Source organism: Oncorhynchus keta, chromosome 8, assembly GCF_023373465.1.
Source record: "Oncorhynchus keta strain PuntledgeMale-10-30-2019 chromosome 8, Oket_V2, whole genome shotgun sequence".
NCBI lineage: Eukaryota > Metazoa > Chordata > Actinopteri > Salmoniformes > Salmonidae > Oncorhynchus > Oncorhynchus keta.
The window spans coordinates 6,775,004-6,792,864 of NC_068428.1; the positions used below are offsets into that span (position 1 = coordinate 6,775,004).

Here is a 17,861-nt window from a genome sequence, read left to right on the forward strand (position 1 = left end):
TTCTTGGGTTACTTTTAAATTCAGAAAGGATGTTTGTGGTTAAGTGTGGTAGATGGAACCGAAAGGATGCTGGTTCAAATCCCGAGCCGACTCTGTGAAAAACCTGTCAATGTGCCCTTGAAATGCACTTGACCCTAATTGCTTGTGTAAGTATCTCTGGATAAGAGCATCTGCTAAATGACTACAATATAAATGTAAAATAACATCTTTATGTTTTCTCAATGACATTCAATTCATCATTGAAAAAGGCACACGTTTAAGTTTGTTCCACCTGAGCGAGTCTGACCACAAGTCAGAGACCAGTACGACACACCAAATGCGTTTGATGGATCCTTTTTGTCTTCTTTTAATGCTCCTTAAGGGGAAAGTAATCTAAAATGAATGGAAAGTAATCAGATTACATTACTGAGTTTGGGGTAATCCAAAAGTTACGTTACTGATGACAATTTTGGACAACCTACTACTACTATTAACTGTAACGGATGACATTAAGAAAGTAACCTACCCAAGCCTGCACACACACACACACACACACACACACACACACACACACACATACACACAAATGTGAATAAACACATTCAAATGTAAAGTAAGGCACATTATTTCTTTATGCATGAATTGTTTATTTTCAATTATTGCCCCACATCATCAAGAAATAAGAAATGACAAAAACAGATAGTAGGAAATAAAACTCTGTTATAAACATTTGATCACAAGTCTCTGTCTTTGTGGCTTCCTCAGGTTACAAAAAACTGCGTAATAAATTAATAATAAGGCTGAGGATATCATAGGTACAATACAATGTTTATATTCTCTGATAATAATGTTCTCCTAGTAAAATCCCACTTATTCACCACAAGAGGACTGGTGTAAGCTTAATTGGGGAGGACGGTCTTGTGGTAATGGCTGGAGCGGAATTTGTGGAATGATATCAAATACATTAAACACATGGTTTCCATGTGTTTGCTATTCCATTCGCTCTGTTGCAGTCATTTGTATGAGCAGTCCTCCCCTCAGCAGCCTCCACTGCTCTTCACATTGCCCTGAGAGTAAAAATCCCTGTAATAGAGACAAAGCCTTGCTTCAAACAGTAAAGGTCACTATCAGGCCACTGTCACCCTGATGGATTATCAGTGCGCTGTCTCTTGTACTCTTTCCACACTATCGTTACCGAATCAAGCTGTACTGTGCTGGCTTGGATATTTCATTTTCACATGGTCCTTTCCAGTACATTGCAAACACTATACATTGTATGTGGATGCATAACCAGGCCAGTGCAGTACAACTCATTTTGCCATGGCTTACCTCGGCTCAGTAGTTTGAAAAGGGTATTAGTGGACTGTCACATGACCCGACTCCTGTTTGACATAGCCAGGATGCAGAGGTAGAGGTCGGCTGTGATACTGCAACCTAAGGACAGAGGATTCCCTCGCTGCTGCATAGTAGGCCATGCTCGACTAGTGACATATTCCCATTGGCGCCGTTAAAATGGTTGGAGCTCTTCCGCCCCAACTCCATCTCCTGCAGCAGGACGCTAAGTGCTGCTGTTCCCCTTCTCCGCCTCAGCCCCCGCTGCCATTGCCTCCAGGCGTTCCGCAGCCTTGCTCAGGTCGAACTGCTCAATCGCGGCATTGACACGGTGCAGCTCCTCAACAGAGGGAACAGGGCCTGAGGGGTCGGGTCCTGAGGGGCAGAAACCCTGGAGGTGCACCTGGAGGCTGCAGTAATTGAGGTAGGCGCATAGGCAGTGTGGGCAGTGGTAGGGGCGCTCGCCAGTGTGCAGGCGCTTGTGGAGCTTGAGGTGGGCATACTGGGTGAAGCGGGCCAAGCACAGCTTACACTGATAGGGCTTCTCACCTGAGTGGAGACGCAGGTGGGTCTTGAGGTTGCTGGTGCTGCTAAAACGCTTGCGGCACACCTGAAGCGAAAGAGAGAGAGATGGGGGGAGAAAGGATGAGAGTAATTACTTCATGAATGGTGTTTCTTTAGCAGTAGAGCAAGATTAGTATGAGATTTTACGCAGGCTTGCTTGGGAATATTCTGATGTGTTATTTTGTGCTCCCATTGTCAACTTAGTGCAGTATACCATAGTGCAGAATGATGGTATCAGGGAAGCATGACATATCAGTGAAGTATCAGTATACCTGGCATTCGTGTGGCTTCTCCCCAGTGTGAACCAGGAAGTGTTTCTGCAGGTGGGCCAGCTGGGTGAAGTCCTTACTGCAGGTCTGACACCTGAAGGGCCGCTCTCCACTGTGGACGCGCAGGTGGACCTGGAGACAGGAAACATAATAGCAGGAAGGAAGGAAACAGAAAGATAGACAGAAAGAGAGAGCCATAAAAAGGAAATGAAAAGTGGAAAGACAAAAAACAGAGGATGATACAAATCTATTTAATGAAAAGAACAGAAAGCCCCTATACACCCAATTACCACCTTTGTTGCAGCCTGGTCTCATACACTAGCCGTAACATAGTAACAAAAAAATCCAGGACACTCAAATGAGTAGGATATGTTATGGTTCGTATGGTTACATAAGACAGAAGGTTACCTAAGGCAAAGGTTGGCTTTTAACATGAACGTCTAGCAACCCAATGGTTGTGTGTTCGAATCTCATCATGGTCAACTTTAGCTTATTAGTAACTTTGTAACTATTTACTACATGTTGTGTTAGCTAACCCTTCCCGTAACCCTTTAACCAAACTCCTAAACTTAATTCCAACACTAACCTTAACCCCTAACCCCTAGCCTAGCTAACGTTAGCCACAACAAATTATAATTCATAACAAATCATACTTACTGCAAATTTGTAACATACTGTACGAAAAGCAATTCATAACATATCATACAAACTGTTAATTCATAACATATATATGAATTGTAATTTGTAACATACACTAGATTACCAAAAGTATGTGAAAACCTGCTCGTTGAACATCTCATTCCAAAATCATCGGCATTAATATGGAGTTGGTTCCCCTTTTGCTGCTACAACAGCATCTACTCTTCTGGGAAGAAGAGTGGGGACTTGCTTCCATTAAGCCAGAACAGCATTAGTGATGTCGGGCACTGATGTTGGGTGAATAGACTTGGCTCGCAGTTGGCGTTCCAAATCATCCCAAAGGTGTTCAATGGGGTTGAGGTCAGGGCTCTGTGCAGGCCAGTCAAGTTCTTCCACACTGATCTCGACAAGCCATTTCTGTTTGGACCTTGCTTTGTGCACGGGGGCATTGTCATGCTGAAACAGGAAATATTTTCCTTCACTGGAACTAAGGGGACTAGCCCCAAAAAAATGAAAAACAGCTCCAGATCATTATTCCTCCTCCACCAAACTTTACAGTTGGCACTATGCATTCGAGCAGGTAGCACTCTCCTGGCATTTGCCAAACCCGGATTCGTCCATCGGACTGACAGTTTTTGTCTATGGAGATTGCATGGCTGTGTGCTCAATTTTATACACCTGTCAGCAACGGGTGTGGCTGAAATAGTCAAATCCCCTCAATTGAAGGGGTGTCCACATACTTTTGTATGTATGGTGTATCATAGGAAATGGAAGATGGACATTCACAAATTAATATATTCCATTACAAACCTAGCATATCATACACGTTTCAGTCTCCCAGATTTGTATTTATTTTGTTACATCTATCAATGAGTCCAGGTTGTCTATCGATCCAATAAAGGTGGTAATTAGGAGCGTGCAGTGTAATTGGGAGTATATACTGTTATTTTCATACTTTGTTAGCCCATCAGCAGTGTTTTCAGGTTCTTCGCATGACCACAAACTTTTCCATAAGCAAAACTATTTCAATAATGATATCATATTAGCATAAACTATCATCTAAACATAAAGTACTTGTAATCTCAGACATGGGCCAGATCAGGGACTGACTGACCTTGAGGTTGGATAGCTGACCGAAGAGCTTGCTGCAGATGTTGCACTCGTACCGGATCTTCCCATTCTTCCGTGTGAGCGGGTAGGACAGGGTCTTGTACCCGATGACCCGTCCACCATGCCTGGCCTTCCGCAGGTCCACTGCCCCTTGCTCTGCACTGTGGCTGGAGCTCAGGAGGGCGGATGTGCGTTTGGAGGGGAGGTAGTCAGAAGAGGCGGGCAGGCCCGCCAGCGGTGAGCCTCCCCTGGGCGCGAGGCAGTTTGCCATTGAAGAGGTAGCTGGTAGAGGCTGGTCATCGAAGGTGCTGCTGGCAGATGAATGATTGGGGTCACTGAAGTTGTCCGTTGGTGTCAAAGGTAGGTTTTTGAGGTAATTCTTTGGTGAAGGCACATGGTCCCCAAGGTGTTTGCACCCATTGGTCGGCATACAATTGAGGTCTTTTTTGCTTTTGGTCTGTGCGAGGGGCAGATCTCTGCTGCCATTGGGCAGTGAGAGGTTTTTTGGGGTGGTGGTCAGTGCAAGCAGGAGCTCTTTGTGTACATTGGCAGATGGGCGCAGAACGTGCGGGTACACCTCAAAAGGCATCATGTGAGGTGGAAATGGCATATGAGGAGCTATTCTGTCACTGTACAGGGGGTATGTGTGAGGTAGTAGGCTGTTAATGCCAAGAGGGAAGTGAGGTATGAGGTAGGGACTGCACAGTGAACTGGGGTACATGCGACCTGGCAATGACGACACTGTGTAATGTTGGGCTGTGATGGGGATGCCCAGGCTGGGCTTGACAGGGAAGTGCATGTGGGGGCTGACACGGCTGCTGAGGGACCTTTTGGGGATTGGGGGGGTGGGTGGGTAGCTGGAGTAGACCACAGAGGGGCAGAGGGGTAGGACAGGGCTGCAGGTTGAGGACAGTGCCGATTCGGGGAGTCGGGGGCAAGTGGGGTCGGGCTTGGTGTGCTCCATCCTCAGGATTTCAGACATGCTGTGCCCCGTCTTCCCTGAACTCTTTCCACTAACATTGTTTTGCTCTGTGGGACAAAAAAAAGACACAGACACACATACTTAGGGTAAAGTTTTGTCACACAAAATAATCAAATCTAATTTATTTGTCACATGCGCAGAATACAGCAGACCTTACATACAAGCCCTTAACTTACAATACAGAGTAAGAAAATATTTGGTAAATAAACAAAAGTTTAAAAAAGTAACAGAATAAAATAACAATAACGAGGCTACATACAGGGGGTACCGGTACCGAGTCAATGTGTGGGGGTAGGGGTAAAGTGACTATGCATAGATAATAAACAGCATGTAGGACCAGTGTAAAAATGGGGGTCAATGCAAATAGTCCGGGTAGCCATTTGATCAATTGTTCAGCAGTGTTATGGCTAAGGGGGTAAAAGCTGTTAAGGTGCCGCTTGCCGTGCGGTGCAGAGAGAACAGTCTATGACTTGGGTGGCTGGAGTCTGACAATTTTTAGGGCCTTACTCTAACCGCTTGGTATAGAGGTCCTGGATGACAGGAAGCTTGGCCCCGTTGATGTACTGGGCTGTACGCACAACCTTGTCACATCTACTCCTGCTCTCCCTCTCCGGCATTCGACGTTGTCAGTTTATTCACTATTACGCACACCTGTGCTTCATGAGACTCACCTGGACTCCATCACCTTCCTGATTCCCTCCCCTATATCTTTCACTCCCACTTGCTTCCTGACTCCTAGTGTACACTTTACATACCCTCTATAGTGCCTTGCAGTCTGATACCGACCAATTGGCATACCAGAAGGTGATGCAAACAGTCAGGATGCTCTCGATGGTGTAGCTGAGAAATTTTTTGAGGATCTAAGGACCCATGCCAAGGGGGAATAGGTGTTGTCGTGCCCTCTTTACGACTGCCTTTGTGCGTTTGGACCATGATAGTTTGTTCGTTTGTTGGTGAACTTGCAGCTCTCGACACACTCCACTACAGCCCGTCGATGTGAATTGGGGTGTGCCCGGCTCCCCTTAACCTGTAATACACAATCAGCTCCATAGTCTTGCTCACATTGAGGGATAGGTTGTTGTCCTGGCACTACACTGCCTGGTCACTGACCTCCTCCCTATAGGCCGTCTTATCATTGTTGGTGATCAGGCCTACCATCATTTTGTTTACGATGGTATTGGAGTCGTGCTTGGCCACACAGTCATGGGTGAACAGGGAGTAAAGATTGGACTAAGCACGCACCCCTGAGGGGCCCACGTGTTGAGGATCAGCATGTGAGATGTGTTGTTGCCTAACCTTACCACCTGGGGGTGGTCCATCAGGAAGTCCAGGATCCAGGGAGGTGTTTAGTTCCAGGTTCTTTAGCTTAGTGTTGACTTTGAAGGCACTATGGTGTTGAATGCTGAGCTATATTTAATGAACAGCATTCTCACGTAGGTGTTCCTTTTGTCCAGGTGGGAAAGGGCAGTATGGAGTGCAATAGTATGCAAATTGGAGTAGGTCTAGGGTTTCTTGAATGATGGTGTTTATGTGAGCCATGACCAGCCTTTCATTGCACTTCATGGCTACAGACGTTGAGTGCTACGAGTCGGTAGTAATTTAGGGAGGCTACCTTGGCGTTCTTGGGCACAGGGACTATGGTGGTCTGCTTGAAACATATAGGTATTACAGACTCGGTCAGGGAGAGGATGAAAATGTCAGTGAAGACAGCCCTGCTCCCTTGTGAATGTTGACCCGTTTAAAGTCCTTACTCACATCGGTTACAGAGAGTGTGATCACACAGTTGTCCGAAACAGCTGGTGCTCTCATCCATGGTTCAGTGTTGCTTGCCTCGAAGTGTGCATAGAAGTTATTTAGCTCGTCTGATAGGCTCGCATCACTTGGCAGCTCACGGCTTTGCTTCCCTTTGTAGTCCGTAATAGTTTGCAAGCCCTGCCACATCCGACGAGCATTAGAGCCGGTGTAGTAGGATTCAATCTTAGTCCTTCATTGACACTTTACCTGTTTGATGGTTTGTCGGAAGGATTTCCTTAAAAGTGTCTGGATTAGCACAGATCTGTGGAAAAAGTACCATAAAACTATCATTTGCAGCGTGATAAGTTTAGTCACCAGTGCGATGCATTGGATCCACAGGACACAATCGTGAGATGCAGTCTTTGGAATTCACATTGAATGATATTCCTTCTCAACCTTTTTGAAATTTTATTGTTATCTTGCATGCTGTCAATTGCTTGTGCCAAATGTCACCACTAATGATCACACTAACTGCACTGGGGTGAGAACTCATTACATTTACATTTACATTTAAGTCATTTAGCAGACGCTCTTATCCAGAGCGACTTACAAATTGGTGCATTCACCTTATGACATCCAGTGGAACAGCCACTTTACAATAGTGCATCTAAATCTTTTAAGGGGGGCGGGGGTGAGAAGGATTACTTTATCCTATCCTAGGTATTCCTTAAAGAGGTGGGGTTTCAGGTGTCTCCGGAAGGTGGTGATTGACTCCGCTGTCCTGGCGTCGTGAGGGAGTTTGTTCCACCATTGGGGGGCCAGAGCAGCGAACAGTTTTGACTGGGCTGAGCGGGAACTGTACTTCCTCAGTGGTAGGGAGGCGAGCAGGCCAGAGGTGGATGAACGCAGTGCCCTTGTTTGGGTGTAGGGCCTGATCAGAGCCTGGAGGTACTGAGGTGCCGTTCCCCTCACAGCTCCGTAGGCAAGCACCATGGTCTTGTAGCGGATGCGAGCTTCAACTGGAAGCCAGTGGAGAGAGCGGAGGAGCGGGGTGACGTGAGAGAACTTGGGAAGGTTGAACACCAGACGGGCTGCGGCGTTCTGGATGAGTTGTAGGGGTTTAATGGCACAGGCAGGGAGCCCAGCCAACAGCGAGTTGCAGTAATCCAGACGGGAGATGACAAGTGCCTGGATTAGGACCTGCGCCGCTTCCTGTGTGAGGCAGGGTCGTACTCTGCGGATTTTGTAGAGCATGAACCTACAGGAACGGGCCACCGCCTTGATGTTAGTTGAGAACGACAGGGTGTTGTCCAGGATCACGCCAAGGTTCTTACCGCTCTGGGAGGAGGACACAATGGAGTTGTCAACCGTGATGGCGAGATCATGGAACGGGCAGTCCTTCCCCGGGAGGAAGAGCAGCTCCGTCTTGCCGAGGTTCACTCACACACTGACTTCACACAAAGCAACAAAGGGTTAAAGTTTACCGACAGCCTATCAGTGTATTAAATTACCATTATCTGTCTGACTAATTGCATTGTGTCACATCAGCACTAGTCTAACCTATGACAAATTTAAGAGTTGGTGTCACAAAGCCAAAACTTTTATTTCCACCTAAACGGCCTAACTTTTTGTTGAATTCTGAATACCTCTGAAAAAGGCTCTCAATAAAGAAGAAGTGATCCGTAGCTAGATCAAATACTGTACTGTCAGGGATTGGTGACAGACAGACAGACAGACAGACAGACAGACAGACACAGACACACAGACAGACAGACAGACAGACACAGAGAGACAGACAGACAGACAGACAGACAGACAGACAGACAGACAGACACACTCCAATTTGTTTCACAGGACCACCCCTCCCTCTCTTCCTGAGAGGCGAGCACTCAAGCAAACGAACAACCAACACTCTTGGAGATACCAATCTGTCAGCGGGAACGCCTTGCCAGGAAGTTCAAGTAGTCAACGGAGCACTTCCTCCCGCTTTTCCTCTTCAAGAGCAGCCAAATGAATAAGGGAAACCTTCCAGAGAACTATCAGCACCTCAACACCCCCCCTCCTGGATTTGTGTGTGTGTGTGTGTGTGTGTGTGTGTGTGTGTGTGTGTGTGTGTGTGTGTGTGTGTGTGTGTGTGTGTGTGTGTGTGTGTGTGTGTGTGTGTGTGTGTGTGTGTGTGTGTGTGTGTGTGTGTGTGTGTGTGTGTGTGTGTGTGTGTGTGTGCGTGTGTGCGTGCGTGAAAAAAGGGCCATTTAAACTTTGCCTTGAGACCTGAAATTGGTCTCTCCCTATTGAGACAAAACCACTCCTGGTGACACCTGGAGCTAGATCTTATCTCCTTTCTTTTCTCTCCTCACAAAGGCCTGTGGGTGTGACTTTTATTACTAGTTAAACACCCACACAAAGAGTTTGTAAGTCGACTGGATCATTGACTGAGCGTTTTTTGCTTCGAATAACCACCTACATCCACCCATTGCTATGGTAAACTCTAGGAATGGCTCTCTACTCCTTTCAATGCGTTGTGCCGAACACGCATTGACCATATTGCTTTTCACATCCCCTCACCACAGTGAATACAAGTCCCACAGACCCCATATTGTCCCATTCTGTATTAGATTGGATCAAATGGGATTGGATCCGTTAGGCTGGTCTAGTATAACTTATTAAGTACATTAGTTCCAGGCTTGATTCCTATATGAATCTGATGTTAGTCGAGGAGGCCACAAAACAGCAACTTGCTGCCAGATGTAGCTCCTCTGCATTTCAGAATCCATCGCAGAAACGTACCAATTCTCTCCGTGAAGAGCTCTCCGGGGGGCGGGTAGTTGAGACGGTGGGCGAACTCCGGGCAGTACCACACCAGCAGCTCCTGGCCCGGTGGCACGGCTCTCACCGTGTAGAAGTAGATGGCCATGCCAGTCTGGCACGCCGCCAGGTTCTGGTCTCCGTGACAACGGGCCGGGTTGACGTAGCGCATCCAGTTGCTCTTCTCCTCGTCCAAGCCATCCAGGATGTGATGTAACCGACCCTCGGAGAATACCTGGAGAGAGAATTAGATGACTACATCAACACAGCCTTCTCCCACGGCTCTGAAACTTAAGATATGGCATCAATCCAGTAATATGACGTGAGAAAGGAAGTCACTCAGGATGTTGTTCTATCTATCATATAAGGTGTGGAGGGATTTGGTTGGTGGTGGTAGTGGTGGGGTACCCGGTGTAGTCATAATGTGTTGTTTCTACCGGAATGACACGAGTCAATTCACAACTGACTGTGTTATATCACTCTAACTTCAATGTCATACCTACAGTATGTACCAATGCAGCACACCTAAATGGTTAGACATTTCTGGAGAGCAACAAAAAAAAGAGATCCTTCTCTCTGGATTTGTGCTCTACCACAGTTTTCCACTCAATCTACTTTATATCACTTTGTTTGTTGGTCTTTGTCTGGAAGCAGTGTTTTTTGCAGATTGACTCATGACTTTACAGATTCCAGGTTGTCTATGTGATGGCTGTGTTAATCTCATGTCTGTGGAGTGGCCCAGTTGTTTAGATATTGTGTCGGGACTGTGTATAGTCTGTTGGTCTGTGTCATGACTATGCTGTTTGCAGGCCTAAGCCGTTAGCTGTGTGTATGCAAGTGGAAGTCGTGGCTCGCAGGCCCTAGGCCACTTCCTTGCTTAGTCAGTGTGAGAGTCAGTGTGAGAGTCAGTGTGTGTGTGTGTGTATGTATGTGTGTGTGTGTGTGCGCGCACGCGCGTGTGTTTCCCAGCAGTGAGACCGTGGCACTGCTGAGAGGAGCAGTGAGTGGAAAAGCACTGCTTCACTGAAACAGAACAGCTGTGTGTGTGACCTCCTCCCCAACGAGAAAACACACGCACACACACCTTCACACACAACCTTTACAGTAAAGCAAAAAATAACACATTGACATAAAAACACAAGCGCACACACACACACACACACACGCACACACACACATTACACAGGATGTGAGACCACAAGTGTCAATTTGTGCAATCCCTCTACCCCCTGTAGAAGTGAACAGAATTTGACCTCAATGAGATCTCACAATGCCCCTCACTTACTCTCCAGAAGTACTTCCTGTTGGCATCTTTGGGCACCATGTCATTGCTGTAGGTCTGGCCCACCAGAGGGCCGAACCGTGTACCCTTCTGAATGAGCTCCCGACTGGTCACCCCAAGCACCTGTACAACACAGGAAGGAGGAAGGGGAGGACCATCCTCCTCAGTGAATTTCATAAAAATAACAATTCTAAAACATTTAAAAAGTAATATTTTCTCGATAAAACTATAGTTAATATAATCACGTCGCCAATTAATTGATTAAAACACTATTTTGTAAAGGAGGTCTACAGTAGCCTCAGCAGCACCCTGTAGGGTAGCACCATGGTGTAGCCGGAGGACAGCTAGACTCCGTCTTCCTTTGAGTGCATTGACTTCAATACATAACCTAGGAGGCTCACCCCCCTCCATAGACTTACTCAGTAATTATGACAACTTCCAGAGGATGTCCTTCAACCTATCAGAGCTCTTGCAGCATGAACTGACATGTCCACCCAATCAAAGGATCAGAGAGTGAATCTCGTACTGAAAGCATACGCTACAACTAGCTAGCACTGCAGTGGTGAGTAGTTGACTCAAAGGGAGAGAGAGAGCCAATAGTTGAACAGTTTTGAACAAATTTCTTTATTCCAAAATTAAGGAGAAGCAAGAGAGAGATAGCGAGAGAGAGATTGTCTTTTTTTTCAGTTTCACTTACTTATCTATTAAATGCAGCTAGCTAGTTTCGCCTACTCAAACACCCTGGTCAAACAGAGGGATGCTATGTTAGCTAGCTGGCTATGACTATCCAACACAACACTCTTCCAAGTCAGGGTAAGGTTTTGGATTTACAAATGTATTGCCACCGCTGCCGGCATAAATGATAAACTGCTTACTGACTGTACACTGTAACGTTACTGCATGATTGTAGCAGGTTTACTAACACATTAGTTCTATTATCAATGCTGACTATGACGTTACTTTAGCTAATATGGTGACACCGATTTTCGGCAGGATAGAACAGCCGACAAGGTGTGGTGGTCTATGTATATTTGTAAACAACAGCTGGTGCACAAAATCTAAGGAAGTCTTGAGGTTTTGCTCACCTGAGGTAGAGTATCTCATGATAAGCGGTAGACCACACTATTTACCAAGAGACTTGTCATCTATATTCTTCCTGGCTGTCTATTTAACACCACAAACCGATGCTGGCACTAAGACCAATGAGCTGTATACGGCCATAAGGAAACAGGAAGACACATGGCCGGGGACTTTAATGCAATCCGTTTTACCTCATTTCTACCAGCATATTAAATGTGCAACCAGAGGGAAAAATCTCTAGACCACCTTTACTCCACACACAGAGACACGAGCAAAGCTCTCCCTTGCCCTCCATTTGGTAAATCTGACCATAATTCTATCCTGAATCCTGCTTACAAGCAAAAACTAAAGCAGGAAGCACCAGTGACTCGGTCAATAAAAAAGTGGTCAGATGACGCAGATGCTAAGCTACAGGACTGTTTTGCTAGCACAGACTGGAATATGTTTGATGACGTCGTCCTCACAGTGACACAGTACATACCCCAACCAGAAGTTATGGATTACAGGCAACATCCACACTGAGCTAAAAGGTAGAGCTGCTGCTTTCAGGACTCTTAACCCGGAATCTTATAGCCCTCCGACGTACTATCAAACAGGCAAAGCGTCAATACAGGACTAAGATCGAATCGTACTACACTTGTTTCAACGCTCATCGGACGTGGCAGGGCAAACTATTACAGACTACAAAGGGAAGCCCAGCCACGAGTTGCCCAGTGACACAAGCCTACCAGACGAGCTAAATTACTTCTATGCTCGTGTCGAGGCAAGTAACACTGAAACATGCATGAGAGCATCAGCTGTTCCAGATGACTGTGTGATCATGCTCTCTGTAGCCGCTGTGAGAAAGACCTTTAAACAGATCAACATTCACAAGGCCGCAGGGCCAGAAGGATTACTAGGACGTGTACAGCATGCGCTGACCAACTGGCAAGTGACTTCACTGACATTTTCAACCTCTCTGTAATACCAACATGTTTTAAACAGACCACCATAGTCCCTGCGCCCAAGAACACTAAGGTAACCTGCCTAAATGACTACCAACCCGTAGCACCTCAGGTCTGTAGCCATGAAGTGCTTTGGAAGGCTGGGCATGGCTCACATCAACACCATTATCCCAGAAACCCTAAACCCACTCCAATTTGCATACCGCCCCAACAGATCCACAGATGATGCAATATCTATAGCACTCCACAAGTAACACTTACATGAGAATGCTTTTCATTTACTACAGCTCAGTGTTCAACACCATAGTGCCCTCTAAGCTCATCACTAAGCTAACGACCCTGGGACTAAACACCTCCCTCTGCAAGAGGATTCCTGACGGGCCGCCCCCAATTGGTACGGTAGGTAACAACACATCCGCCACACTGATCCTCAACATGGGGGCCCCTCAGGGGTGCGTGCTCAGTCCCCTCCTGTACTCCCTGTTCACTCATGACTGCATGGCCAGGCACGACTCCAACACCATCATTACGTTTGCCGATGACAACAGTGGTAGGCCTGATCACCGACAGCGATAAGACAGCCTATAGGGAGGAGGTCAGAGACCTGGCTGTGTGGTGCCAGGACAACAACCTCTCCCCTCAACGTGATCAAGACAAAGGAGATTGTGGACTCCAGGAAAAGGAACTGTGAAGCCAGCTGTATAGCCTATTGCCTGCTTCTGTTTTTAAGTATTTTATTAAATGTGAACAATGTTGTTTCTGTTTGGTGCTGTTTGGTGCTTTTCATTAAATCATGCATAGCTGTTCTTTATATGGCCTAAAATAAATGTGTTCATCTGGGCACAATACAACATGTATTAGATAACGGCACAATTATGGGGCTTGGGCTGATTAAATGTTGTAAATGCCATCAAACTAGCTGATATACTTCTTGGACCGGAGATTATTTACGATCAGTAGCAAGGGTCTCAGTGTCTCCGCTTTACAGTTTAATGGCAAGGGACATTGGGAACGGGGAATGTAAAGTATAGTATCCACCTGATCACAGGCTGTGAAGACAGAGGCTGCACCCCAAACGGCAAAATATTCCCTATTTGGTGCACTACTTTTGACCAGGGCCCATAGGGAAACCTTATGGTCAAAAGCAGTGCACTAAATGGGGAATATTGTGCCGTTTGGGACGCACCCAGTGGCTATTGTCTTGCCATCTGTCTTAAGATGTACACAGCGTAAAAGACACAGAGAGGAAAAGCTGGAAAGACAACAGTGTGTCAAGCATTTCTTCCTCCCGGGGAAGGATGGAAGGATGGAAGGATGTGGGAGTGATGTAAGGGAAGTTTTCCAAAATGCACACACAGAACAAATATAGTACAGCTGTATGCACATGCATAAACACACACACACACACACACACACACACACACACACACACACACACACACACACACACACACACACACACACACACACACACACACACACACACACACACACACACACACACACTACACAGACCCATTATGAACAGATAGGCATACATTCTCATGCATGTGCGCATACGTACCTGTGTGCACGCAAACACACCAAGACACACACACCCAAACACACACAAGCACACACAAACACACTAGGTCCCCACAAAGAAACACCATGCCCACTCACTCTCCCACACACACACGAAAACACAAACAGTCAGACATACCTGTATTCAAATACTAACTCTCTCAATCTCAACTTTCATTTTTTAAGCACATCCCCCATTTCCAGGAAAGTTTGGTCTTCACGCTTTCAGTATAACCTACCTCTGCAGAGTCAGGGCAGCGTTTCAGGACCAAGTTTCGGGGTAGAGACCTCTCAGCCTTGGTCTGGTTCTCTGGGTGGTTACCCGGGTGCCACGGGTGGTCCTTCAAGATGTAGGTGCACCTCTCCTGGAACTCGGCCTCACTCCAGAGGGTCATGTCTATGTCCTGGAGGTTTGAGTCGGTCAGGGTCAGGGTGGGGGTGGAGACCGATGTGGTGTGGGGAAAGGGGGAGCCATCTGAGGTTAACATGGCTGTGCTGTTCTGGGAGGAAGAGGAGGCCTAAGGAATAAGACCACAGAAGAGTATGAGAACTATGATGTGCATTAGCCCAAATAATTGAGGAAGTCAATTTCCATTTTTTTCTTGTACCTGCTTATACCCTTTTCTCTCTGCTGCCCTCCCTCGCTCGCTCCCTCCCTCGCTCCCTCTCTCCCTCCCCCCCTCTCTCCTCCCTCCCTCCCTCCCTCCCTCCCTCCCTCCCTCCCTCCCTCCCTCCCTCCCTCCCTCCCTCCCCCCCTCCCTCCCTCCCTCCCTCCCTCCCTCCCTCCCTCCCTCCCTCCCTCGCTCCCTCCCTCCCTCCCTCCCTCGCTCCCTCCCTCGCTCCCTCGCTCGCTCGCTCCCTCCTCCCCCTCCCTCCCTCCCTCCCTCCCTCCCTCCTCCCTCGCTCCCTCCCTCGCTCCCTCCCTCCCTCCCTCGCTCCCTCCCTCACTCCCTCGCTCCCTCGCTCGCTCCCTCCCCCTCCCTCCCTCCCTCCCTCCCTCGCTCCCTCCCTCCCCCTCCCCCTCCCTCCCTCCCTCCCTCCCTCCCTCCCCTCGCTCCCTCGCTCCCTCGCTCCCTCCCTCGCTCCCTCGCTCCCTCTCTCCCTCCCCCTCCCCCTCCCTCCCTCCCTCCTCGCTCCCTCCCTCCCTCGCTCCCTCCCTCGCTCCCTCGCTCGCTCGCTCCCTCCCCCTCCCTCCCTCCCTCCCTCCCCCCCCTCCCTCCCTCCCTCCCTCCCTCCCCCCTCCCTCCCTCCCTCCCCCTCCCTCCCCCCCTCCCTCCCTCCCTCCCTCCTATAGAATTGAAAGAGCATGAAGCATCACAAACAGCGGATGAAGTGTGCTGAAGGAGGAAGCTCTACTCTGTTTTGAATGGAGCTAAAATTAGAAGCAAGGAAGCTGAGATGTGAGACAGTCAGAGACGGAAGGAGATGGCGGAGGGGTAAGAGGGTTGTCAATCAGTCGAAGAGGGGTGTCCTAACTAACTTTCCTAACGAACACTACCGGACAAACAAACTTCAAACGGTAGCGCCCATCCCTGCACCATCGCCGCCCACCGTTCCAAACATCCTGTGACCGTCCAAAACACGATGGCAGGCTATGAGAAGAGGTTCCTGTGCACGTCAGCCGAGGCGCGGCGACCACCACTTTCACAAGTAGGAAACCAGTGTTCCCCGTGAATCAGTCCAGACTTCCTCTCTACACTGACTGGGACCTCGCTCTCTTCCCAGGTATCTGCCTCTCTGTTCGTCTGTTCCTCTGTCTTTCTGTCTGGTGTTCGACCCGGACATTCTCTTTTCACGTTGTCCTTTCCAGCACGGTTCCAGCCGCTATGATGGACGCATGACCAAGCCAGTGTATTACAGCCCGGGATTCACTCAGTAGTGTGAAAAAAGCTTTAATTAAGACTGGACATGAACAGGACTAGAGTTAGTATGAAAAAGGCCAATCCTAGAGCACTCTTTGCAGGTGTAAACCTGTGGTAAGTGCAGAGGTGTGGATGGAGTAAATGTTGCGAAAGGTCAGAAGCTGGTGATTTGAAATGCCATTTAGCAGACGGTTTTATCCAAAGCGACTAGTCAAGCAGGCAATACATTTGACATATGGGTAGTCCTGGAAATCGAACCCCCTGTCCTAGCATTGCAATCACAGTGCTCTACCAACGGAGCTACAGGGGACCAGTTTTGCTCTTATTTTTCAAGTTATCCCAGTTGATGGTATACGGCTCAAGTTGAAGTGTCCTTTTTAGCTTTTATTATCTATTCCCTTTCTGAATGGATTGTAAAGTCCTCCAAAATGTATGTAGACTGGTTTGACATCCTTCTCCTCAACACCCTTTGAAATGGTCACAACATAGCACATAGAATAATAATAATAATAATAATTATAAATGTTTTAATACCAGCGATATCTTATTAGAACGTGTATCACGCTCATCCATACGAGGAGAGGAAACTGATCTTCTCTTGTACTGTACACTCATCGACTAAGATTGATGGATGACATTTCACGTTTCTTTGGTACGCATCAACCGCAGAGTGGAATGAGTCTCACAACAGACGGGGAAAGCTCACTCTGAAACCATGAAGCTATGAAACTGCACTCTCAAATCAATGCATGACGAGCCAAAGGCACACAGCTGTGGCCTCATGAGAAGTTGTCAATTGTTGACTTTTAAAAATATCACCATTACGCCCCGAACACCGTATGGCACAAAGGAATACTTTTGTAAGAGGAGTGGTGTGTGAGTGACTGAAAACTAATAGTTTCACAAACTTCATGAAAGCCTACAACTCAAAGATCTAATAATGAAAGCCTGCAACTCAAATCTATTTCATTGTATGACACTGTCACACCAATTGACAGAAAAATGGACATTTAGGAAGTGGAGTGATGTGAAATCTGTGCAGTGTGTGACTGAAAACATACAGAACTTTCACAGACTTCATGAAAACTCATAGAACACTATCGCTGTCTCACCGTCACACGTCACATTATGACACAAAAAAATGACTTGAGGTGTAATCTGGGCTGTCCTAATTTCCAAATACACACAGCGCACACTATAGTAGAATGAGAATAATAGTGGCATGGTAAAGGAGAGGTGGAGTACTTACTGTGAAGCCTTGAGAGGAGCCACACATAGAGCAGGTTATCTGTATCCTCGAGTGCCTGTGTAATTGATGGTCCCTCTCCTTCCTTCTCTTTCCCCTTCTCCCTCGCGCTCTCTCTGATGAGATTCTTATACTGCGTGTACCTGTTGCAACTGAGGGACAGTGGTGTGTGTGGGTCTCTCTCTCTCTCTCTCTCTCTCTCTCGGGTGTGTGGGTCTGCCCGCTCTCTTCCTCCCGCATCTCCCTCCTCTGTGTTTGAGACTCCTCCTTGGGGGAAGTGATCTGTTCATCTATAGTTGCAACTGAGGGACAGTGGTGTGTGTGGGTGTTTCTCTCTCTCTCTCTCTCTCTCTCTCTCTCTCTCTCTCTCTCTCTCTCTCTCTCTCTCTCTCTCTCTCTCTCTCTCTCTCTCTCTCTCTCTCTCTCTCTCTCTCTCTCTCTCCCCCTCTCCCCCTCTGCCCCGGGGGCTC

At 47.5% G+C, this 17,861-nt stretch overlaps 1 protein-coding gene across 1 annotated transcript; it reads right to left on the reverse strand.

Moving 5' to 3' along the window:
- Positions 1-623: 623 nt before the first annotated feature.
- On the reverse strand, positions 624-17,609 carry LOC118386758 (PR domain zinc finger protein 1-like). The gene is made up of 7 exons (XM_052523419.1): positions 17,395-17,609; positions 14,523-14,801; positions 10,700-10,819; positions 9,397-9,649; positions 3,898-4,922; positions 2,148-2,276; positions 624-1,921 (listed from the first exon to the last, which is right to left on the reverse strand). Exons 1-7 carry the CDS (start codon positions 17,419-17,421, stop codon positions 1,538-1,540), a joined length of 2,217 nt encoding a protein of 738 aa, XP_052379379.1. The 5' UTR covers positions 17,422-17,609; the 3' UTR covers positions 624-1,537.
- Between the last annotated feature and the right edge of the window lie 252 nt (positions 17,610-17,861).